Source organism: Theropithecus gelada, chromosome 15 (assembly GCF_003255815.1).
Source record: "Theropithecus gelada isolate Dixy chromosome 15, Tgel_1.0, whole genome shotgun sequence".
In the NCBI taxonomy this organism is placed as follows: domain Eukaryota; kingdom Metazoa; phylum Chordata; class Mammalia; order Primates; family Cercopithecidae; genus Theropithecus; species Theropithecus gelada.
The window spans coordinates 108,228,295-108,253,708 of record NC_037683.1 but is presented as its reverse complement, the minus strand read 5'-3'; the positions used below and the strand labels follow the sequence as shown (position 1 = coordinate 108,253,708).

Below are 25,414 nucleotides of genomic sequence, written 5' to 3'. Positions count from 1 at the left end.
AAGACATGACAAAAGAAAAACTCAGTAATTCATTGTGAAGCACCTATTCTACAATAGTGAAAACAGTATTTCATTGCTTGGTAAAACATTCAGAGTATCTAACATAGAAACATTTTTCTATATATTCCCTATAAGTGACAACGTTACATTTATATAGGTGAGTCAGACACTGGGATTTTTTCCACATAAAGAGCAGCATAATCTAGCTAAGAAATCGCATTTAACATCATTAGCATGAAGAGCACCCCATATTTTCACACAGCAAGAAGCCAGTGAAATGTGCAGAGCTGTTAAGAAAGGTTTGCTTTCTCTACGGTTTCCTTGAAGTGTCCCCCTCAAAGTTTATGCCACAAGAGAGGCTTTCTCAATTTCCCCAGCACACACGCTCTCTGGATAACACTGTGTAGTCAGGATTCTCAGATGGCAGCAAATATGCTTCATAGTGGACTAAGAAAAATAGATAAATACGAATCCAACTGGCTAAGAACTTTACTTACATTTTCTAAAAAGGCATTTTAAAACTGTGAAGAAGCTAAAGTACAAGAAGGCAACTAAGGCTCTGCTCCATCTATAGACAAGTCCCACACGGCCCCGAGTGGGCACAGCAGGATCCAAGAAGGAAGGACATCATTCAGGGAAGAGTGGCTCCTAAGCCTGTCTGCCTGATGTTTTTTTCTCTTGGTTCTTCTGGGAAAGAATAAAACAAATCCAAGGACATCTAAAGCAATATTGACATGTTTTGGATAAAATCTGTTCTTACATTAGAAAAGCAAGATAGCTGTTCTCATGATGCCTCTGTCCTGCAGTATCATGCAATGCATAAAACAGCACTGGGCGTTCCACCTGTCCCTGGGATTCCTGGCTGACATGTCTAACTCTCTCTGTGGAATCATGAGCTCTTGAAGGCACAATCAAGTCTTTCCCAACTTTGTGGGCGCTATACCTAGCACAGAATCTGAAAGATAGCACATGCTCAATAAACTGCAACTGAATATTTACTAACTATGTAAAAGAGAATTATTAACCAATAAATTTAATTAAACTTAATCTTCCTAAGCTAGCAGAGTACAATTTATTAAAGTCCAAACACAAGAGGCCTAGAGCTGTTAGCACAGATTCACATCTCTAATAAAAATAATAACCAGATCTCAAGAGAATGTTCTAAATAGGTGTAATAGATAATATTGCTATTCTTTCCCTTGGTTTCTCCCTAATTAATTTTCCAATTGTGTGTTTCACGAGTTTCAGATGATTTCCAATAGGATTAAGGTTCAAATATAAATCTGTAAAGACAGCTGGAAACAAAATTACTGAAATTTTCCATTTCGCCTTTGGAAAATTCAAGAGTCAATAGCATGTGTTTGCCAAAGAGTCACCTTGTAATGAAGAAAATTTCTGGCACTGGCTTGAATAAATCTTGCCCTTTAGAAAGGCAATAAATTCGGACATGGTGGCTCACACCTGTAATCTCAGTACTTTGGGAGGCTGAAGCAGGTGGATCACAAGGTCAAGAGATTGAGACCATCTGGCTAATAGAGTAAAAACCCCGTCTCTACTAAAAATACAAAAAATTAGCTGGGTGTGGTGGCATGTCCCTGTAGTCACAGCTACCCAGGAGGCTGAAGCAGGAGAATCGCTTGAACGCGGAGGGCAGAGGTTGCAGTGAGCCGAGATGGTGCCACTACACTCCAGCCTGGGCAACAGAACGAGACTCCGTCTTAAAAAAAAAAAAAAAAAAAAGGCAATAAATTTTATAAAATAAAAGAACATATCCAGTACCTAAGTTTATTGTTTTTTCCCTATCATTTTGAATTCTGTGAACACTTTCTTCCTAGAAATAATTGTACACTACTGAGATGTAGAGGGGAAAATACGGTGGGCACCCCACAAGTGTTACAGGGGATGGATCTCCCTCTTCCTCAGCTTATTTGGAAATCTGGTTAAGATTCACTATATTTCCATGTGCTTGGCTCAATATAGATGGTTCCAGCGTCTTAATGTGCTGTTACACGTATTGATTATTTCATATTTATTCTCACCATCTAAAGGCAGAGATTCATTGCTACACAGGTGAATTTTACATTATTGTTCTCCTAGAAGATCATGGTTGAAAATGATATAAAATGTTTTATTCAGGGTTATTTTATATATGTTCAAAAATGGTGGACTTCCTTAAAAATCACATGTGCTGAACTGGGTAGCAGCTGGATTCATACTAAAACTTGCAGGTTTGAAGAAGAAAAGCATTTGGAAAATGCAGAGAATAAACACAGTATGGGGTGGTGACTCAGGTGAAGGCTCAACAATGGTTGAGAGAGAGGTAGAGATAAACCCATAGGGGAACCCACCTGCTACCTTTCATGCAGCCACCTCAAGTAACAACCTTGAAGATGCATGGTAGACCAGAGAGTTTTAGGCTCATTGCACTTTCCTGGGCTTGTTGATTTAGTCTCGGTGATTAGCTCTGCCTAGGTTCCTCCCTCCCCACTCTATGGTCTTGATTTGTCCCCTGACCCCTGCCTGGCATCACTCTTAGCTTCCCACCTCTCCTTGACAAGTATTCCCAGCATGCTTTCTGATTCCCAGCATGCTACCTATGAAGGATTTGGGACAGAAACCATTTCTTAGTATTATGTTCATGAAAGACAGCAGAAGATTAAAATTAGCCTATGGGCTTCCTGTATACAAATCAACATTGCATTCACAGATCTGCTCATTTAAGACAATTTTCACGACATGAATATGAAATGATTAAAAAATAAATTTGACGAATTGCCCTTACCTAAGACAGAGATGATACACTTTTCAAAACACCATTTCATTTGAGTATATTAATTCTTGCACTTATTTAATAAAAGTGTATTGAGCACCTACCATGTGGAAAGCATCATGGGGCATAAAGAGAGACATGGTTCTAGGTTCAAGAAGTCCAGAATCTAACATGGGAGGGAGATGTGTAAATATCTGTCATAGGAAATAAACAGAAGAGCAAAACACTTAGATACTACTATTTATTCCAAAACATAGGGAAGCATCTTAATTGCTTAGGAACAAAACCAGCCTCTGAAAGAGCAAACACTACTAGGGTAGAGATGTGTATAAAAGTGCTTCTGGAAAAGACAAACATAAACCATGCATTTTCAAACAGCAATTTGTTGCTTTGGGATCTGATGATAAGAATGAAGAAAAAAAAAAAAAGAACGCATGGATGATACATGTACAGGTTTTGTCCGTATCTGCAGAGGAAACAGGAAAAGCTGAAAGGCGGGGAGACAACTGACCCCATGGGGAGAAGCTTTACGTTCAAATAACGACATCTTCTGGCATCTGCAGATGGAGCTCTGAATTCATTATAGTATTACTTAAAGGACTTTATTAAAAGATCAAACCACACTGCACTTGTGGTTGAATGCCTTTATCAGAGATGAATCTTACCGTGTGTTAGGACAGGCTGACAGTGGCTCCCAAAGATATGTCTATGCCCCAATCCCGGGACCCTGTGAAGGTTACTTTAGAAGGTAAGGTTCTCCAGATGTGATCACAGACCCTAAGTTGAGGAAATTATCTTGAATTATCTGGCTGAGTCTTAAATACCATCAGAACTGTCCTTGTGAGAGAGATAAAGGTGAGGATGAACAGAGCCCCACACAAAAGAGAAGAGGGTGTGGAGATGGAGGCAGAGGCCAGAATGAGGCACCCACAAGGCGAGGCATGCGGGCAACCACAGGAAGTCGAAAGAAACAAAGAATGGAATTCCCCCCAGAGCCTCCTTAGGGAGTGCGGCCCATCTTGATTTCGGACTACGGATACTGATGCGGAACTTCTGGTCTCCAGACTATGACAGAATAAATCCTGTTGTTTTAATCTGCCAGTTAGTGGTCATTTTTCACAAGGGCCATAGGAAATGAATACACTGTTTATATGGAATTGCATATTTGATATTTTAGGGGAAATGCAGGAGAGTTCCATTGAAAATAGGATTAACATCCACTTTGAACCGCACAGATACACAATTCGTTCGGAGAAGGGCTTTGAGACGCTAAACCACTCTGCCAGGCTGTGGCTCTGCCCGTGCTCGGCGGCTGCACTTGCTCCTTACTGTGAAAGGAGCTAATCACTGTGTCGGTGGAACCTAAGGATGGAAGGAGAGGGGAAGGGGCCGCAGAACTGCTAATATGAGAGGACAGCACCTTAACCAGCTTCAAATTATCAGAAAAACACAAAGCCTACTAGTAAAGAGTTCAACAGTTGGTTACTGTGTTATCACAGAGATATAGAAAATTTATACATTCTAAAAAAAAAAAAAAAAGATTCCTGTCCTTCCTCAGACTGTCTCGATTAGGTCAAATTCACTAACTCCACAGCAGGCTTCTCTCTGGTTCCACACATTGAGTCAGTACGGAGGACGGCCTCGGGAATCGAATCACAAACAGGGAAGGCGGTGCCCATACCTTCTGCAGGCCCTGTCTGGATGTTCATCTGGATAAGCACTATTCCATTCTTCCCATTTTACCACCTGTCATTTGAGTTCTTAATGTACCTTAACATTGTCTTAATGAGTTCCATAAAGCCTTTATTTAGCAGGTACTGAAAGTCCATCTTGTTATGGATCTGAATTGATCCATGCATTGCTATCTAAAGGGAATGCTTCAGAAAAGTACACTTTACTCACAGTGAACATAGCAGTGATGGTCAGTGTACAAATCTACTTTCACCCACATAAAAACTTCTGTTTTACATGGTCTTAATCTCCATTCGATTATCTTCAGTCACTGCCTTCCCTACATCTCACTCCATGGGGTATGAAGGGGGCTCACTCTACCACCTGGGGCCAGCAGGGGGACACGACTCAGGCCTGGCAACTGAATGCCATGCCTGTCCCACTGGAAACGACTGGTTCTGGGATGGTCAGGACGCCCACGCTGAATGAATGAGAGCAGAACCTGGGACTTTCGGCTTGAATTCCTGGGAGAAATACCCATTCATTCATTCAACAAATAGTTGTTGAAAATCTGTTCTGTGCCAGGTGTTCCCCTATGTTCTGAGGATATAACCACAAACAACAGAAAAAGTCTCTGCTCCTGTAAAGCTTATCCTACTGAGCAGAATAAACAAATAAAGGTATAATATCTGTAGAACTGAACACTGCTAAGAACAGACATAAAGAAAAACAGTCACACTTCTAAGATGCTAAACGGTATGCCTGAAGGCACGGCATAGATAGAGCTGCCCATGTGCAAGAAGGAAAGAGGCAGACTGCTGATGAAAGAATCTGATTACCTAAATGCAGCCTGGCTTGAATCAAGACACTCTGATTCCCTTTATTGTTCAGGCCTATTTGATTTGAGATTTTGGTCACCTGCAACCGAAAAATGCTCAATAAGTACACTGTCCTGAGCCCCCACCTTTATCTTCCCTCTACAGCCAACATATTGCCAAGGATTATGTGCTTTTTGTGTGTATATGGCAGCTTTTCCATTATCATTATCATCATCTCACTCTAGGTCCTCATGTTAACAACCTAACCAAACCTTATAGCCAGTGTTTACTTACTGACTCTCCCCAGCCGCACACACACACCCCTTACGTATCACCATAGCAGAAACGGTTTTAAACTATTGCTGAGTGCAAGTCACACAAACAGCCATATCAACCAGCTCCAATGGATCCCCACTGCACCTGTCGTGAAATTCAAATTTCAGGTCCTGGCATTCAATTCCCTCCACCATCTGTTTCCTGTCCTCTCTGCACTACAGCCGAATCCCCTACACATTTCTCAGATGCGCTTCCTCCTTTAATCGGAGTGGTCTTCTCACTGTTTCCTGAATGTAGGATGCAGGCACCAACGCTCCTTGACTCCTCACCCGATGACACTGCAGCCCCTCCTGTCTGCGAGTTCTCATCATTTATTATCTACGGAGCTCAACTCACATTTTGTCTCTGCTCTGGTCTTCTCACATGTGTGAAAGCCACAGTAAGGTTTACTCTTCTGAAATACTGAGGTCTGTCTCATGGAAAATGAATTACACCTCTGGAGAAGGAGCAGCACCACACTCACGGGGAGCCACACAGCAGCCACGTGCAGCGGCAGATGGGGATGAGAGGGTACAGGAGAACCTCACTCCCCAGCGAGGAGCCTTGCTTGCTGACTGATGATTCTGGGGTGAGGAAGAGACACTGGCATGACCAGCTGATGAGTGTCTGGTTCCTGGGACATGACAGATAATTTCTACAGTCTACCTGTGGGAACAGATGAGGCTTGGACGAAGACACAGGGGAACAGGTTTAAATTCTATAAATTACTGGGTAGGAACAGAAGACGGTAGGAGATAGGGGTTACATTTTGTTTCTCCTTCCAGATGTCATTTTGACTCGTTAAAGAAAACCTAGCATAGGAACACTGAATACCTCCTGACACTGGTGTTTTCAAATGACTTACGGCACTACAAATATCAAGTTATAACAACAGCATACCAATTTTAACATACCAGGACCGAGGACTTTATGAGAACTACAAAAGACACAACACAAATGAAGAGCAAGAGGAAACTTTACATATTTTTTTTTTTTTTTGGACGGAGTCTCGCTCTGTCGCCCAGGCTGGAGTGCAGTGGTGCGACCTTGGCTTACTGCAAGCTCCACCTCCCAGGTTCACGCCATTCCCCTGCCTCAGCCTCCCGAGTAGCTGGGACTACAGGTGCCTGCCACCATGCCCAGCTAATTTTTTTTTTGTATTTTTAGTAGACACGGGGTTTCACCATGTTAGCCAAGAAGGTCTCAATCTCCTGACCTCGTGATCCGCCTGCCTCAGCCTCTCAAAGTGCTGGGATTACAGGTGTAAGCCACCATGCCCGGCCAAGATTACATAAATTTAAGCATCTTAATTTGATGATCTACTTTACAATAAACACAAGGACTATTTAGACACATGGAGAGATGTAGGAGATGGGATGGAAAATCTACATATGAGAAGATAATGGACAAAGAGACCTGCTGGGTTAAGATGAGACAATGGGTGTTAAATCCAACAAACACAGCTCCAGAAACACAGAAGGGATTCAACGTAGATCAGCTCCTTGTCCCTAAGGAAGCTGGATAGATGGTCTTGTTCTCTTTCTTTTTGTTTATTTCTAAATTTCTTGCTATGTAGTTAAATTATACTTCTGTGATAAACTGAATACCTATTTTTAAACTACAGAATTTTGGCTAAAGATAAAAGTACATAATATGAGAATAAGATGAACCTATTTTTTCTGAGACTTACTGCTAAGCAGAAAGAGAGGAAACCAAGTAACAAAATTAAGTCCTGCAGAAAGACATCAGACACGACACAGAAAACATACAACAACACAGGTGCATACAATTTAAAAAGAAAATCATGTAGAGATGTTATAACTAACAATTGTTATTATGAACGTATCCACAGCTATGGGAATGTAAGTGACAAAGATGGGCTGTTAATAAAGAGCAGTAAATGATTTTTCCATGGGTACAAAAAATAGAAAAAAATGAAGAAGACCCAGTATTTGATAGCACAACAGGGTGACTATAGTCAATAATGACTTAATTGTACATTTTTAAATAACTTAAAGAGTGTAATTGGATAATGTGCAACTCAAAGGATAAATACTTGAGGGGACGATACTCCATTCTCCATGATGTGCTTATTTCACATTACAAGCCTGTATCAAAGCATCTCATGTACCCTGTCAATATCTACACCTCCTTCGTAACCACAGAAATTAAAAATAATAATAATTCTTTCTATGCATCTCTGAGAGTTGACAGAATTAGGGTCTGAATAAGAACACAAGGTATGAGAAGAATATGGCTTCTTCCCAAGACATGTTACAGAGAGATGGAAAGAAGACTGTGTTAAACTAATAACATCTTAAAGGGACCTCATGACCTCACAGGCCAGAGCAGGCTACAGAGTATCTGGGTGCTGAAGAAAGAGAACTTCAGTGATACTGAAGTAAGAGTTAAGAGATGCACTCCCATTGCATTCTGAAGAGAGATCCCAGCAAGACCACTGACATCAGCTAGATTTTTTTCAGCCCAAAGTAATAAACCTGCAAATTATCAGATCTTGTTCACTACTCTGTACTTGGCTCTAATACGGTTAGTAAGGGGGCAGTATCAGAATCCTTGAGAAAATAACCAGAACATCTTAGAATTTATTGTGCCCAAGACAATAGACAAATGTTCACTTGAGACCTCAAACAGATAATTTCAAAACTTTAGGAAAACAGCAGGCATTATCCCACGGCAATATGTTTTATGTCTGAATTTTAACTCTATTATTTCAAGCTATGTGTGTCACTGTAGAGGCAGCTTCAACTTCAATTTTTTAACTTAAAAAGATACGCGTATTTAGAACACAATGGGAAATGTTACATAATACTACCTTGTAGACCTCTGAGCAAGACTATACAAAGAGACACTGTTGTTATGAATAAAGACAACATCGGTCATCAAATGTGAAAAGCTATCCAAATGAAATCCAGAAAAAAAAATTCCACTGAAGAAGAGAGAAATGGGCAAAGTAACCAAAGAAAGAATATTTACAATGAGGCTGGGCACAGAGGCTCACGCCTGTAATCTCAGCACTTTGGGAGGACGAGGTGGGCAGATCACAAGGTCAGGAGTTTGAGACCAGGCAGGCCAACATGGTAAAACACCATCTGTAGTAAAAATACAAAAATTAGCTGGGCATGGTAGCCGGCGAATGCAATCCCAGCTACTTGGGAGGCTGAGGTAGGAGAATTGCTTGAACCCGAGAGGCAGAGGTTGCAGTGAGCCAAGATCACACCACTGCACTCCAGCCTGGGTGACAGAGCAAGACTCCATATCAGGAAAAAAAAAAAAAAAAAAAGAATACTTATAATGAAAAGGAACATTAAAAGGAGGCAATACAAAGCAAAGTGAATTAAACCCCAGAACAAATTAAGACTTGCAAAAATTGCTAAATGCAATCAGAGATTTTTTTTACACTCATAAGAGAAACCAGAAGAAGCTGCATTCTTTTGACAAAGCTCATAAGGATAAGAAAATAGAAAGACAGGTCCGGTTCCAAGATGGCCAAACACGAACAGCTCCAGTCTACAGCTCCCAAGGTGAGTGACACAGAAGACAGGTGATTTCTGCATTTCCAACTGAGCTTTGAAGACAGTAGTGGTTCTCCCAGCACGGAGTTTGAGATCTGAGAACAGACAGACTGCCTCCTCAAGTGGGTCCCTGACCCCCGAGTAGCCTAACTGGGAGACACCTCCCAGTAGGGGCCAACTGACAACTCATACAGCCAGGTGCCCCTCTGAGACGAAGCTTCCAGAGGAAGGATCAGGCAGCAACATTTGCCATTCTGCAATATTTGCTGTTCTGCAGCCTCTGCTGGTGATACCCAGGCAAACAGGGTCCTCCAGCAAACTCCAACAGACCTGCAGCTGAGGGTCCTGACCGTCAGAAGGAAAACTAACAAACAGAAAGGACATCCACACCAAAACCCCATCTGGACATCACCATCATCAAAGACCAAAGGTAGATAAAACCACAAAGATGGGGAGAAACCAGAGCAGAAAAGCTGAAAATTCTAAAAATCAGAGCACCTCTTCTCCTCCAAAGGAACACAGCTCCTCGCCAGCAATGGAACAAAGCTGGACAGATAATGACTTTGACGAGTTGAGAGAAGGCAGCGTCAGACAATCGGTAATAACAAACTTCTCCGAGCTAAAGGAGGATGTTTGAACCCATCGCAAACAAGCTAAAAACCTTGAAAAAAGATATGATGAATGGCTAACTAGAATAAACAGTGTAGAGAAGACCTTAAATGGCCTGATGGAGCTGAAAACCATGGCACGAGAACTACATGACGCATGCACAAGCTTCAGTAGCCAATTCGATCAAGGGGAAGAAAGGATATCAGTGACTGAAGATCAAATGAATAAAATGAAGTGAGAAGAGAAGTTTAGAGAAAAAAGAGTAAAAAGAAATGAACAAAGTCTCCAACAAATATGGGACTATATGAAAAGACCAAATCTACATCTGATTGGTGTACCCGAAAGTGACGGGGAGAACAGAACCAACTTGGAAAACGCTCTTCAGGATATTATCCAGGAGAACTTCCCCAACCTAACAAGGCAGGCCAACTTTCAAATTCAGGAAATACAGAGAATGCCACAAAGATACTGCTCAAGAAGAGCAACTTCAAGACACGTAATTGCCAGATTCACCGAAGTTGAAATGAAGGAAAAAATATTAAGGGCAGCCAGAGAGAAAGGTTGGGTTACCCACAAAGGGAAGCCCATCAGACTAACAGCGGATCTCTCGGCAGAAACTGTACAAGCCAGAAGAGCGTGGGGGCCAACATTCAACATTCTTAAAGAAAAGAATTTTCAAACCAGAATTTCATATCCAGCCAAACTAAGCTTCATAAGTGAAGGAGAAATAAAATCCTTTACAGACAAGCAAATGCTTAGAGATTTTGTCACCACCAGACCTGCCTTACAAGAGATCCTGAAGGAAGCACTAAACATGGAAAGGAACAACCAGTACCAGCCACTGCAAAAACATGCCAAATTGTAAAGACCAGTGATACTAGGAAGAAACTGCATCAACTAATGAGCAAAATAACCAGCTAACACCATAATGACAGGATCGAAGTTCACACCTAACAATATTAACCGTAAATGTAAATGGGCTAAATGCTCCAATTAAAAGACACAGACTGGCAAACTGGAGAGAGAGTCAAGACCTGTCAGTGTGCTGCATTCAGGAGATCCATCTCACGTGCAGAGACACACATAGGCTTAATAAAGGGATGGAGGAAGGTCTACCAAGCAAATGGAAAATAAAAAAAAGCAGGGATTGCAATCTTAAGTCTCTGATAAAACAGACTTCAAACCAACAAAGATCAAAAGAGACAAAGAAGGCCATTACATAATGGTAAAGGGATCAATTCAACAAGAAGAGCTAACTATCTTAAATATATACGCACCCAATACAGGAGCACTCAAATTCATAAAGCAAGTCCGTAGAAACCTACAAAGAGACTTAGACTCCCACACAATAATAATGGGAGACTTTAACACACCACTGTCAACATCAGACAGATCAACGAGACAGAAAGTTAACAAGGATATCCAGGAATTGAACTCAGCTCTGCACCAAGCGGACCTAATAGACATCTACAGAATTCTCAGCCACAAATTAACAGCATATACATTCTTCTCAGCACCACATCACACTTACTCCAAAATTGACCACATAGTTGGAAGTAAAGTACTCCTCGGCAAATGTAAAAGAACAGAAATTATAACAAACTCTCTCTCAAGACCACAGTGCAATCAAACTAGGACTCAGGATTAAGAAACTCACTCAAAACCGCTCAACTACATGGAAACTGAACACCTGCTTTTGAATGACTACTGGGTACATAACAAAATAAAGGCAGAAATAAAGACGTTCTTTGAAACCAATGAGAACAAAGATACAACATACCAGAATCTCTGGGACACATTTAAAGCAGTGTGTAGAGGGAAATTTATAACACTAAATGCCCACAAGAAAAAGCTGGAAAGATCTAAAATTGACACCCTAACATCACAATTAAAAGTACTAGAGAAGCAAGAGCAAACACATTCAAAGCTAGCAGAAGGCAAGAAATAACTAAGATCAGAGCAGAACTGAAGGAGATAGAGACACAAAAAACCCTTCAAAAAATCAATGAATCCAGGAGCTGTTTTTTTGAAAAGATCAACAAAATTCATAGACTGCTAGCAAGACCAATAAGCAAGAAAAGAGAAAAGAATCAAATAGACGCAATACAAAATGATAAAGGGGATATTACCACTGATCCCACAGAAACACAAACTACCATCAGAGAGTACTATAAACACCTCTACGCAAATAAACTAGAAAACCTAGAAGAAATGGATAATTTCCTGGACACTTACACTCTCCCAAGACTAAACGAGGAAGAAGCTGGATCCCCGAATAGACCAATAACCGGCTCTACAATTGAGGCAATAATTAAGAGCCTACCAACCAAAAAAAGTCCAGGACCAGATGGACTCACAGGCAAATTCTACCAGAGGTACAAAGAGGAGCTGATACCATTTCTTCTGAAACTATTCCAATCAACAGAAAAAGAGGGAATCCTCCCTTACTCATTTTATGAGGCCAACATCATACTGATACCAAAGCCCAGCAGAGACACAACAAAAAAACAGAATTTTAGACCAATATCCCTGATGAACACTGATGCAAAAATCCTCAATAAAATATTGGCAAACCGAATCCAGCAGCACATCAAAAAGCTTATCCACCATGATCAAGTTGGCTTCATCCTTGGGATGCAAGGCTGGTTCAACGTACACAAATCAATAAATGTAATCCATCATATAAACAGAACCAAAGACAAAAACCACATGATTATCTCAATACACGCAAAAAAGGCCTGCAATAAAATTCAACAGCACTTCATGCTAAAAACTCTCAATAAACTAGGTATTGATGGGACGTATGGCAAAATAATGAGTTATTTATGACAAATACATAGCCAATATCATACTGAATGGGCGAAAACTGGAAGCATTCCCTTTGAAAACTGGCACAAGACAGGGATGCCCTCTCTCACCACTCCTATTCAACATAGTGTTGGAAGTTCTGGCCAGGACATTCAGGCAGGAGAAAGAAATAAAGGGTATTCAATTAGGAAAAGAGGAAGTCAAATTGTCCCTGTTTGCAGATGACACGATTGTATATTTAGAAAACCCCACTGTCTCAGCCCAAAATCTCCTTAAGCTGATAAGCAACTTTCGCAAAGTCTCAGGATACAAAATTAATGTGCAAAAATCACAAGCATTCCTATACATCAATAACAGACAGAGAGCCAAATCATGAGTGAACACCCTTTCACAATTGCTTCAAAGAGAATAAAATACCTAGGAATCCAACTTACAAGGGATGTGAAGGACCTCTTCAAGGAGAACTACAAACCACTGCTCAAGAAAATAAAAGAGAACACAAACAAATGGAAGAACATTCCATGCTCACGGATAGGGAGAATCAATATCGTGAAAATGGCCATACTGCTCAAGGTAATTTATAGATTCAATGCCATCCCCATCAAGCTACTAATGACTTTCTCTACAGAACTGGAAAAAACTACTTTAAAGTTCATACGGAACCAAAAAAGACCCCACACTGCCAAGACAATCCTAAGCCAAAAGAACAAAGCTGGAGGCATCATGCTACCTGACTTCAAAGTACACTGTAAGACTACAGTAACTGAAACAGCATGGTACTGGTACCAAAACAGAGATATAAACCAATGGAACAGAACAGGGGTCTCAGAAATAACACCACACATTTACAACCATCTGATCTTGGACAAACCTGACAAAAACAAGATACGGGGAAAGGATTCCCTATTTAATAAATGGTACTGGGAAAATTGGCTAGCCATATGTAGAAAGCTGAAACTGGATCCCTTCCTTACACCTTATACAAAAATTAATTCAAGATGGATTCAAGACTTAAATGTCAGACCTAAAACCATAAAAACCCTAGAAAAAAACCTATGCAATACCATTCAGGACATAGACATGGGCAAGGACTTCATGACTAAAACACCAAAAGCAATGGCAACAAAAGTCAAAATTGACAAATGGGAGCTAATTAAAGAGCTTCTGCACAGCAAAAGAAACTACCATCAGAGAGAACAGGTAACCTACGGAATGGGAGAAAATTTTTACAATTTATCCATCTGACAAAGGACTAATATCCAGAATATACAAAGAACTCAAATTTACAAGAAAAAATCAAATGACCCCATCAAAAACTGGGCAAAGGATATGAACAGACACTTCTCAAAAGAAGACATTTATGCAGCCAACAGACACATGAAAAAATGCTCATCATTACTGACCACCAGAGAAATGCAAATCAAAACCACAATGAGATACCATCTCACACCAGTTAGAATGGCAATCATTAAAAAGTCAGGAAACAACAGGTGCTGGAGAGGATGTGGAGAAATAGAAACACTTTTACACTGTTGGTGGGACTGCAAACTAGTTTAACCATTGTGGAAGACAGTGTGGCGATTCCTCAAGGATCTAGAACTAGAAATACCATTTGACCCAGCGATCCTATTACTGGGTATATACCCAAAGGATTATAAATCATGCTGCTATAAAGACACATGCACACGTATGTTTATCGTGGCACTATTCACAATAGCAAAGACTTGGAACCAACCCAAGTGTCCATCAATGATAGACTGGATTAAGAAAATGGGGCACATATATACCATAGAATACTATGCAGCCATAAAAAAGGTTGAGTTCATGTCCTTTGTAGGGACTTGGATAAAGCTGAAAGAATCATTCTGAGCAAACTATCACAAGGACAGAAAACCAAAAACCGCACGTTCTCACTCATAGGTGGGAACTGAACAACGAGAACACTTGGACATAGGAAAGGGATCATCACACACTGGGGCCTGTCATGGGGTCGGGGGAGCGGGGAGGGATAGCATTAGGAGATATACCTAGTGTAAATGACGAGTTAATGGGTGCAGCATACCAACACAGCACATGTATACGTATGTAACAAACCTGCACATTGTGCACATGTACCCTAGAACTTAAGGTATTAAAAAAAATTTTTTTAAAAAGAAAATAGACAATTTTTCTCAGGTTCCCACCACCTGAAAAGGGAACTCTTCAGATGGTAAAATACAAAACGAATGCTGACAAGAAGGGATTGCAGCCCACGATGAGTGACGCAGATATAAGAAAATGTTAATTTTTCTTTACAAATTCAAAAGGAGTTTGTCTTCTAGTCTCAACACATATTTCACAGAATAATGAGAGAAGTTCTGGGTGGAAGCACTAAAAGGAAGCAGGTGACCTCTGAGGTGCTGCGGAGGTCTGAGACATGAGGCGATCCTGGGAGAGGAAATGCCTGAGCAACGGGCCGAAAAGCGCAGCTTCAGCACCGGCATTCGGTTTGTTTGCTGACTTATTAGCTGTCTCCTTGTAAAGGCAATTTGATTAATCAAAAGTACGGATGATGTGATGGGTAATTTCATGTGTCAATTTGACTAGGCCAGGGGTCCCAGATATTTGGTCAAACATTATTCTGGATGCTTCTACGAGGGTGTTTTGGGAGGAGATTAACCATTTAATTGGTCGAGTAAAACACACTGCCCTCCATATGTGGGTGGGCCTCAACCAATCAGCTGAAGGCCTGGATGGAACAAAAATACTGACCCCCTACCACCATCAGAAAAGAGAGAATTCTCTAGAATTCATCTGCTGCAGCAGCTCTTCTGGCCTGTCGGCCTTCAAACAGAACATCAACTCTCCTTCAATCTCCAGCCTGCCAGCTCACCCCGCAGATGAGATTTCCCAGGCTCCATAACCACGCGAGCCAGTTCTTTACAGTAAATCTCCTATGTATATCCTATTCATTCTATTTCTCTCACACAGAGCCTATAAAGGAGATTTGGGGAGTGGTGGTTAAAAAAGAGAATCTGGGTCCACATTACTCTGACAGGTTGGAATGCAGTTTGAGTTTAATTAAATGGTAAACGATAGTTGTAGGTGATAAATACCTATATTTGAATTCAAAATGCCAACTGTAAAAGTAAAGGGGCTTTTAGGTCAAAGTTGGCTTCTCAGTTTTATTTTTATAATACTACCCTGAACGCTATAACTCTGCTGACCCGTTACTTCAGTCTCATCATTCCCTGTGTTTCCATGAATCTGAGCTAGCCACCCATTTATTCACATTCTATAGATATTGACTACTGATCATATTCTGGGCGTGGTGCTAGGTGCTGGTGATACAAAATACCTCTCAATTATATCACAGTCATGTGACAGTGATATATTCAAAAGCTACTGCTATACAACAAGCCCAGGGTAATAAGAGAGGCCCATAAAGGTACCTATTGTGGATTTTCCATGAAAAGGGTAATGAAAGTGAGGAAGTGTGGTCAGGAAAGGCATCATACAGTTTGGTTTGTAGTATTCCAAGAGAAATTAGGGAAAAGGTATTGTGGATTTTCCAGGAAAAAAAATATGCAAAGACATGGTGATAGGAAAAATGTTACATAACTGGCTGAGGGAAGACAGTACCATGGGGGCAGGACAAATGCGGAAAGGAATGAGTAACTCAGAAAAGCCGAGGAGAAAAACTGAAGATGCTGGTGTGCTTTTCTTAGGAGTTTGAATCTAATACTGAAAAATGTAACCGTGAAATCAGCATGAAGGCAAAACTTGCTTCCTTAATGTAAATGTGTTAAAACTGAATAAATACATGGACTCATTCTGTAGACAGGTGCCCTCTGGTTATCAACTACACTGTGGCAGGTCACCTCCTCTGCCCTGCCTCATACTTCTTGGCTCTCCTTTTACTGTGGCTAGTGCTGGGCTAATGGGCTTCACACAGTGTAATGTGGCAGCGCCTTCCTAAGCGTTCTTAGGAAGTTACTCCTAAGAAGTTAAGTGTTCGAGTTCTCTTTTTGTCTCTTGGCCTCTGCAATGCCTGCAGACACCCAGTCGCAACCCATTCATTCATATTCCTCTCCTTAGAGCCAGGAGTCAGCACCCCAAAGGCAGTGCTGAATCCCTGGACAGGACTCGGGATAAATGCATTCCCCCTGCTGTCTCTCAGAGGCACAGAAACACATTCTACTGGCTTCCTGAGAGCTTCCCAGGGAGTTCATGCCCCATTTGCTCACAGAAGTGACCAGCTCAGTGATGCCCCCTTTTGTTGGATTTTTCTTCTCTATTCCATTCTGCGCTCTTTTATGAGCTCACTTTCCAGAAGAGGCTACCTGCACCAATGCCCATCACAGGCTCAGCTTTCTAAGAAAACTCTGGCTGGGACAGCGGACTTTCCAGAATGGAACGTGGGCAGTATTCTAAAATACTAAATAAAACACAATAGGAAAATCAAAGGGATGAATGTCACATGGCATGAAGAAGGAGGTACAGGACATCTGCCTAGCCTGCCAAAAACAAAACAAATTGACAATCAACCCTGGCCACCCAGGAGAAGAGCTTTGTCACAGCAACTCTTCCACATATCCCAGAAAAGAGAGGAAGAAATGAGGACAGTAGAATCAACTGTGCCATCCAAAAAAGGAAGGCTGCCCAATCTCTTCTCTAGAATGTGTCAACTGTGATTTATGAAATGACATATGCTATTTTTATACTGCAGTGTTTGCTTATGTATAGGTAAGATCTTCTCACTACTTATGTCATGTTATCATTATATTCATGAAGACGACGACCATCGCACAGACAAGTACATGTGAAGAACCGTGAAGAGAGATTTTGCCCGACTTGCGAGCTAACAAATGAGCCTGACAGTTTGTTTCATGGTTGCGGCAGAAGATTCCTGGGTCAAAGCAAAGGACTGTATTACTTACAGCATAGCAAACAATATGAGCACCAGCATATCTGCATCAATTTCCCTGCCTCCAAGTCCTCTGGGGAAACATGGATGGGCACAGTTGGATGTGTGCACATGCAGTGGGTTACATGACAAGTGAGGAGCCCTGAGCTTAGGGAATTCAGAGTTTTCTATGCGCAGCAGGCATTGCTTGCCCTTTGGCAACATTGCTGAAATAAATCTCTTATAGTTCAAGATGTATTGATAAGCGTGTTAAGCTTATTTTTATACATGAAAAATAGCAAATTATTTTATATGGTTATTCACAGTATCTCAAAATCTATGTGATATTAGCTTAGTTTTATTATAATTTTTAAAAACCATTTGGGTTCCTTTAATTGTTAATGGATGAGAATAAAAAGAGATAAATTAGTTGATTTCTTAAAGCTAAGCAAAATCATTTTTTATTGAGGAACCCAAAACTTTTCCTAACTTTTACAAATGTTTGTAAATTGTAGGTTCTGTGACAGCCTGTGCTATAAAATTTCATAGGCTTATAAGAGCTTTCTTAACACAACTGTGGACTTTTCTCCTGATGTTGTACAGCAGTTCAAATCATCACAAGAATCATAAACCCTATATTTGAACAGCTACATAATATTATATAGATATTTATTTTCCCATTTGATGTTGCATTACTTTTTCTAACAATCTTCTAACAATAAATTCATAAATATCTTAATTATAGCAAACGTGAAGTTCTTAAAGTTGAGAATCATCAAATATATTTCTATTACACAGATATATTCTTCAAAAAGTCATCTAAAATAGGAAACCTAATTGGGAAACACCTTAAAAGGTAATCTCCCACAACAGAGGCTTTGCTTAAAATACTGTTCTCTTTGTATTTGTGTTAATAATTGATTTGTCTTCGAAATTAAATTAGGAATCTATTGTATCTAGTGGACTTGAAATCAAAGCCCTTTCCCCATTCCTTATCTTCACTGCTGTGTTCAAAAAGACTAGACTCCAGGGACCTGTTAGAAGCTGGGCTAGAGATAGGATGTCTGAGAGACACCCTTCTTTCATAGTCTGAGGATATGCAAGTGTGTGCATGTGTGTGGGGAGCAGGTGGAGGAGGTTAACTGTATCAGGGCAGGCATAATACTATATTTTAAATCCCTCCTTCTGTTATAAATGTAAGCTGCAGATAGTCTCTGCTCCCAGTGGCAGCAATCATAAACTCACTTAGTTCTGCCTGTAATTTTATTTAATTTAACATGTGACATTGAGACAGTGTTTTTTTAATTCACTTATAACTTCTTCCTCTCCCACATTCCAGCCAAATAAATACACATTTATAGAAAAATGTGCCTGTTTTCCTGGGCACCCAACAATTCAACCGTCCCTAAAACACCAGGTTCAACTTAAATTCTATTAGCTTGTCTGAGGGCTAAGATATCTCAAAATCCAAGACAAAGTATCATTTGCGCATATGGAGGCAGCTCTGATTGAATAGATATCTAAAACTGACGGGTAATATTTTAGATCAAATCACTCCATTAAGACAAAGACTAATTCAATTGCTTGCTCAGTTTCCAAAGAAACCCTTCCATTTCGGTCTAGTGTTCCATAAACATTGACTTTACATTAAAAGGACAGTGAAGAATCTGAGCTGGCCAGAAAGTTGAAGCTCAAGGTTGTAGAAGATTTGAGCTACCAAGTCCAAGCCTTTTAAAAGATTCCCAATATGTATGTATATCATTTCCCTAGCTCTACACTTGCCTGAGAAACCATGACATTCAATAACTTTTTTCCATTGGATTTGGTTACAAAGTAAGTCAAGGAACTACAAGAAATATATTTCCTGGAAAAACATAATATTATATATATTATATATTCAAAACTCCGTAAAGCATATAAAGTATAAGCATATACTGAATTATAAGGCATAACTCAATATAACCTAAAATTTTCTTAAGGCCTCAATTGCAAATGCTTTAATTGCCAATGGTTCATAAACACATCTGTGAATTAGAAGCAAGTAATATCCTCTGTTTTTAAACTCTCAAAAAATGTGATTATACTTAATCAAAAGTAATTCAAACCACAGCCCAGGCAATACATATTAGACCATGTCCTCTTGGTAATTTAATTCTTAGCAATAATTTTAATTGCTGCCTTTTTAAGTAGGTATGCTACTTAAATTATAAACCTGTAGTTATAAGGTTAAAACTATTTTAAAGTCTGAAATGTTTTTAGGTTTCAATCACTCTTCGTATTATTCCAACAAACATTTTCATTAACTGGAATATATGCAGTATCATCTTTAGCCCCCACTTTATGATATTTTTAAATTTTTATTAGCAGAGTAGTCATTTCATTATGAAAATGTAACCAAGCTAAATATATACTCAGTTTTTTAGAAAACTAGATTTACTGTAGGTCTGTAAAGGCTCTCATAGTAAGTAATGAATTTCACACTTTGCTTTTATACCATATCATGTCAAGCAGATATATGAAATCCTTGACAAAAGACATTTAAAACAATTCTATGCTTTATATGTCAAGTGGAAAAGGAATATTTTTTCTACAGTGACAGAGCAGACTTGACACGCACACAATCATGTACAACCAAGCGTTTGCACATGCTTTTACAACGTGGAGCAACCCGGCCGAGGGGCAAGCAACCTTCCAGTGAAGAGTCTCATCAAAGGTGCGGAAGCCCATTCCAGAAGACCAGGCGACGGTCAGTCTGAGGGTTCATTCCGATATCCAAGCTTTAAAAAGTACCTCGAAGATGATACAGATGTTCTAGGCAATAAACTTCCCAAAAAGAATGGGGAACAATCCCAAGGCCAATTACACCTTTTTCATTCAGAAATCCAGGCTAGTTTGATTTAGAGTCATACATAAATGAACTGCTATTTCTCAAGAATTGTTTTTTTCAGCCTCTTTATTTTTAATCTACATCTCTTAGGTAAAATGCATCAATTTAACCACATTTACTTATTTTGAGTTTTTCTATTGGTCCATGTTTCCTTTAAGCACAATTTTGAATGTTTTTTAAAGTAACCATTTGACTTTGAAACAAATTTACAGAAAACATGGAAGAACTATGCTAACACGCTATATCACCCCGAATACTTCAATGTGCATTTCCTACAACAAAGATGATCTCCTATATAACCATAATATGATCATCACAGTCATCATGGATAAAGCTCCAATATTTAATTCTCAATCTTGCTCAGGTTTCACCAATTCCCAATCATGTCCTTTATAACACAAGCATTTAATACAGAATAGTATTTAGTTGCCTTGTTTTTCAGTCTCTGTCAATCTGGAATGCCGCCTTCCTCACCCCACTCAACCTCTGACAACTTGCTATAGGTCACCACCAGTGCTGTCTTCTGTCTCTCCAGGTCCCCATCCTTGCTATGCTGTGGATGCTTATCTTACCCTGCTGGTTTCTGAATGCTCCGTCATGGCCCTGGGCCTCCCCACTACCCAGCATGGATGCCTAAGTTGAACTGAAAGACTTTGGACTCAACTGTTCAAAAAGAGGAGAGGAGAGGAAGAGGAAGAAGAATACCAAGTAATTGGCTTTTTCTTTTTTCATGATTGAACCAATGTCTTGGAATTGATTATCATTTCCACGGGCTACTTATACTCCGTACTATTTGTATAGAGTTTGGTGAAAATGAATAAAGGCATCTGAACTCCATTTTTTTTTTTTTTTTTTTTTTTTTTTGAGACAGAGTCTCACTCTGCCACCCAGGCTGCAGTGCAGTGGCGCAATCTCAGCTCACTGCCTCCTCACAGGCACCTGCCACCATGCCTGGCTAATTTTTTTGTATTTTTAGTAGAGACGGGGTTTCACCATGTTGGCCAGGCTGGTTTCAAACTCCTGACCTCAAGTGATCCACCTGCCTCGGCCTCCCAAAGTGTTGGGATTACAGACTTGAGCCACCGCACCAAGCCTGAACTCCATTTTTTACAGAGTACCATTTGACACTAAAATTAAGAGTCTGTTACTCATCTGCAGAATCTCTCTTTAAATGGTATTACTAAAAGGTCCAAAATGAAACATCTACAAAAATAATTATTCCTATACTCTGTGAGATATCTTTCCTGACACATTTCACATCATAAGTGAGTTTCCTAACTAACCCACACACACTCTGTAGTAGGCTTACCCTTCTTTCCCCAGGCTGGCTGGCAAACTTGAAAAACCTAACCATTTAGGGGAAAAATTGAGGCAATTAAAATTAAAAGTGTTTTAGGCTAAGTAATGAATAAATTAACCCACTGAAAAGTTACATCAAAGGCTATTACTCAGCATTTTACCAATTACAGGAATTTCTGCAACATCTGCCCAGCCATTTGTTTGTGTATCCCTGGGATCAGTGCCCAGAGTTCAATCATTCTCTTGATTCTTCTGTTGTTTTCAGGGACTCGATGAGAGCAATACGTGACCTTTCACTCACTCTCAGGCAAGGAGACAAATTGAGAGTCAGAAAATAACTCTTAGATAAATTGTGACTAATCCAACTCTTATTACAAGACACAAATATTGATTAATCTAAGCTACAATGGAAGTCAGATTTGCCCACACCCTTTCTCCCACATCACAATGTCTTCATGTTCAGAAAGAAACAGCAGAGTCACAAGGATGATTTTAACATGAAGAGATGTGTTCAAGTCTTTGTTCCCGTCCTTTGGTGAAAATGCAAGAATCTATGGTCTGTCCTCAGAATTTTATACCCACTTCCACTGAAAAGTTCAGAAGAAAAAACAGGTGACACATTTATTGCTTTTATATTAACAGTAACTATCGTAAAATGCAAAGAATGCAGTCCTTTCTGGATACTGTATCCTCAAAAAGATGAAGCGTATGCAGGATGATTCAAAATAGTCTAAACAAAGAATAAGTCTATGGGCACTGAAGTTAGGAAAACATTTCCCCTCATGTAGAATCCTCCTAACAAAGTTTTCCCATGTATTTGTCGGGTCAAATAACATTCAGATAAACTGCACATAATCCCTAAAATGCCAAATGTTTAGAGAGCTTTTTTTTTTTTCTGAGTCGGAGTTTTGCGTTTTGCTCTTGTTGCCCAGGCTGGAGTCCTATGGCGCCATTTCGGCTCACTGCAACCTCCACCTCCCAGGTTCAAGCGATTCTCCTGCCTCAGCCTACTGAGTAGCTGTGATTACAGGGGCCTGCCACCATGCCCGGCTAATTTTTTGTATTTTTAGTAGAGACAGGGTTTCACCATGTTGGCCAAGCTGGTCTTGAACTCCTGACCTCAGGTGATCCACCCACCTCGGTCTCCCAAAGTGCTGGGATTACAGACATGAGCCACCGCACCCGGCCTAGAGAGCTCTTCTCATGAAGGGCCATTTCATGCCATCATCAACAGGCTGCCTTGGTGGGTGGCCAATGTGCTTCTGGAAAACCAGCTGCGAATAACGTGAGCAACTCATGGTGTCTATGTGAGAAGGAAACTTTTCAATGTCCTTATTGACTTTCTTCTTGGTATTCAAGGTGGTCTCATTATTATAGTTACATAGTTTTATCTGGAAGAATTACTTGAGCTAAAAGGTAATTTAAAATTAGTAAAATTTATTAGATATGAGGATAGTAAGTTTCATCAACGAAAGAAGACTGAAAACACCCACAAAACTAGTATTGAAATTCTAAGTGTCACTCAGCGACTGGCGAGAGCCCCGTCTGGTGCTAAGTCCATTTGGAACATCTGTCCCTGCCCTCCCCTCCTCCAAGAAGAATGTTCACTGTAAAGGAGAAGAGCTTAATTTCTATGGGTTTTGTAATCCTTCCACTGGATTCCAAGCAAAATGACTATCAATACAACTAATCCTGAGAATAAAAAATAATACAACTATGCAATAAAAACAGGAAAGGTGGTGCCAGAGTCTCACTCAGATTTCATTGCTTTGCTTTTCTCCAGGAAGGTCTTTTTGAAGCCCTGTTTATTCAATAGTAAGAGTGACCTCTAGTGACTTATCTTGTTGTTGTATTTTGCCAGTTGGTTGGTGAATTACTCTAGCATGCGTTTCTATAAGTAACTCATTTATGTGTTTATATTTAAGCCAAACAGCAGTTTCTGTTACAAGACCTAAGGATTTTGATTTGATGTAAGTAACCACGTTTTATTAACAGAGCCTTCTCACAAAAGCAGATTAAAGTTGAATCTGAAACACGGTACAGCATCTGACCAAAGGAGTCCAGTGCGTTTTTGGGAGGGGCACACCAAGTGTAGGATTTAACTAAGGCGTAGCTGAATCATGATGCACAGTGAGTGCATGAACCCATGTGCGTGCCTCGTGTGTGAAGAACCCAGGCTTGAGCACACGGGTAGAACAGCACTGAGCTACGGCAGACTTTTCATGATAGCTTAGGAGAACTGCTGGAAGCTACCCTTGGTTATTCTGGAGTAATCTAAATTTACAAGCATGGCCACTAGCACTTATTGGAACTTATTTCAAAGGAGATTTTCGTAGGAGGGGGCTGAAGTTGACAGTGGGGATATGCCACTGAAAGACAAAAGTGATTTCAGAAGGAGGAGGAAGACATTTTAAAAATTCTAGTCTCATGGTTTGATTAATTAAGAAAGAAAGACAACTACCTGATAGAGACTTACTCCAAGCCAAAAAAAAAAAAACATGTAATGTTATGTAAACATTTTTATGTGTGATAAAATATGGGTACATTACAATTTGCTCAACTGTCTGGAATATCATCATTATATCAGAATCATAGCCCACTCTAGAAATAAAGGCTTCCTAGGTGTTTACCAAATTAAGGAAAATAAAAAACAGGCAACCCAATGGCAAATTAAATAATATAAAATATTAGCATCCAGAGATGAATAATTTCAAGATCACCTAAATGACTGGCTGAGTTTTGTCTTTAAGCAAGAACTTTCTACTATGAGAAACCAAGCCTCCAGGCAGGGGTGTTCAAGTGCTATTCCCTTAGTAGTTAGGGCAGGTTATTAATTTGGGGTTCTTAAATTTAGTTTCGCCTACAGGCGCTCTGTCCCTATAGTGCATGGAAGTTAATTAGCATCTTAACTCTGAAGCTGCCAAGGTCGGCAAAACTGTAAGCTGCTAACATCTAAGTTGATGCAGTATGATGTAATGTCTGCCAGTTTTTTCCCTGTTAGACTTAATTCCTATAAAATGTTTCAATCCTAAAAAGGAATAAATGACAGCATTTGCAGGCTAATCTCTTATTTAGATGTTCTTTTCAGGTTTTACGAAAACGTCCACTTTCTCAATGAATATTCAAATACATAGATTAAAGAGTCAAAACATGCATGCTGTATCTTAGACTACCCCACAAGAGGAAAGTCTATTGTAAACAAAATCGTCTTTTTCGGGTTGCAATTCCATAGAATTTTTTTAAGGTTCCTTGTGTTCAGGAACATGTTCTGCAATTCCACTTCCAAATATTACCCATAATAAAAAATACAAAGTTTTCCTGATAGCCTAGGGCAAGTTTTAAACCATTTGCGGTACTTACGTGGATTTCCTGCTCCTACGGGGCTCCAAGAGTGAGTGGGGAGAAGGAGCAGCACCTGGAGGACGGCCCAGGCTGCCGAAGCCATGCTCACTCTGGCCAGGCGCCCTGCGACCCGGGCACGGCGATGGCCGCTCTGCGTCGCTCCTGCTCTCACTCCCGTCCCCTGCGCGGCTCCGACGCTGCTCCCTCCACTCTCCAGTCCCCGGCTCTCTCCACGCACTGGCAGCCCCCGCCCGTCGGGGAGAAGCCCCAGCCTCTCCTCCCCGCTGCAGACGCTCCCGCCTAGCAGCGCCCGGCCCCAGGCGTCTCCGAGGTCGGCCCCGCGGACTCGCACCGCAGCTTTCGGGAGCGCTCGGGGCCGCGCGGCGCCGCCCCAGGCTCGGAGGAGGCAGGTTCGGGCGCGTCCCGGACACTAGGCGCGGGAGGCGGTCGGCGGCCACGCGAGTCAAGAGGCGAGGG

At 40.6% G+C, this 25,414-nt stretch overlaps 1 protein-coding gene across 2 annotated transcripts in view; it reads right to left on the bottom strand.

The window, feature by feature from the left end:
- LOC112607927 (contactin-associated protein-like 3) overlaps nt 1-25,173 on the bottom strand; it is a 236,635-nt gene extending 211,462 nt beyond the window's left edge. The window contains exon 1 of one of the 2 annotated variants that reach the window (XM_025359296.1): nt 24,956-25,173. In XM_025359296.1, the coding sequence (XP_025215081.1) occupies nt 24,956-25,040 (85 nt within the window). In that variant the 5' untranslated portion in view covers nt 25,041-25,173. The remainder of the gene's footprint in view (nt 1-24,955) is intronic. The other variant, XM_025359295.1, reaches the window with a different exon arrangement.
- Between the last annotated feature and the right edge of the window lie 241 nt (nt 25,174-25,414).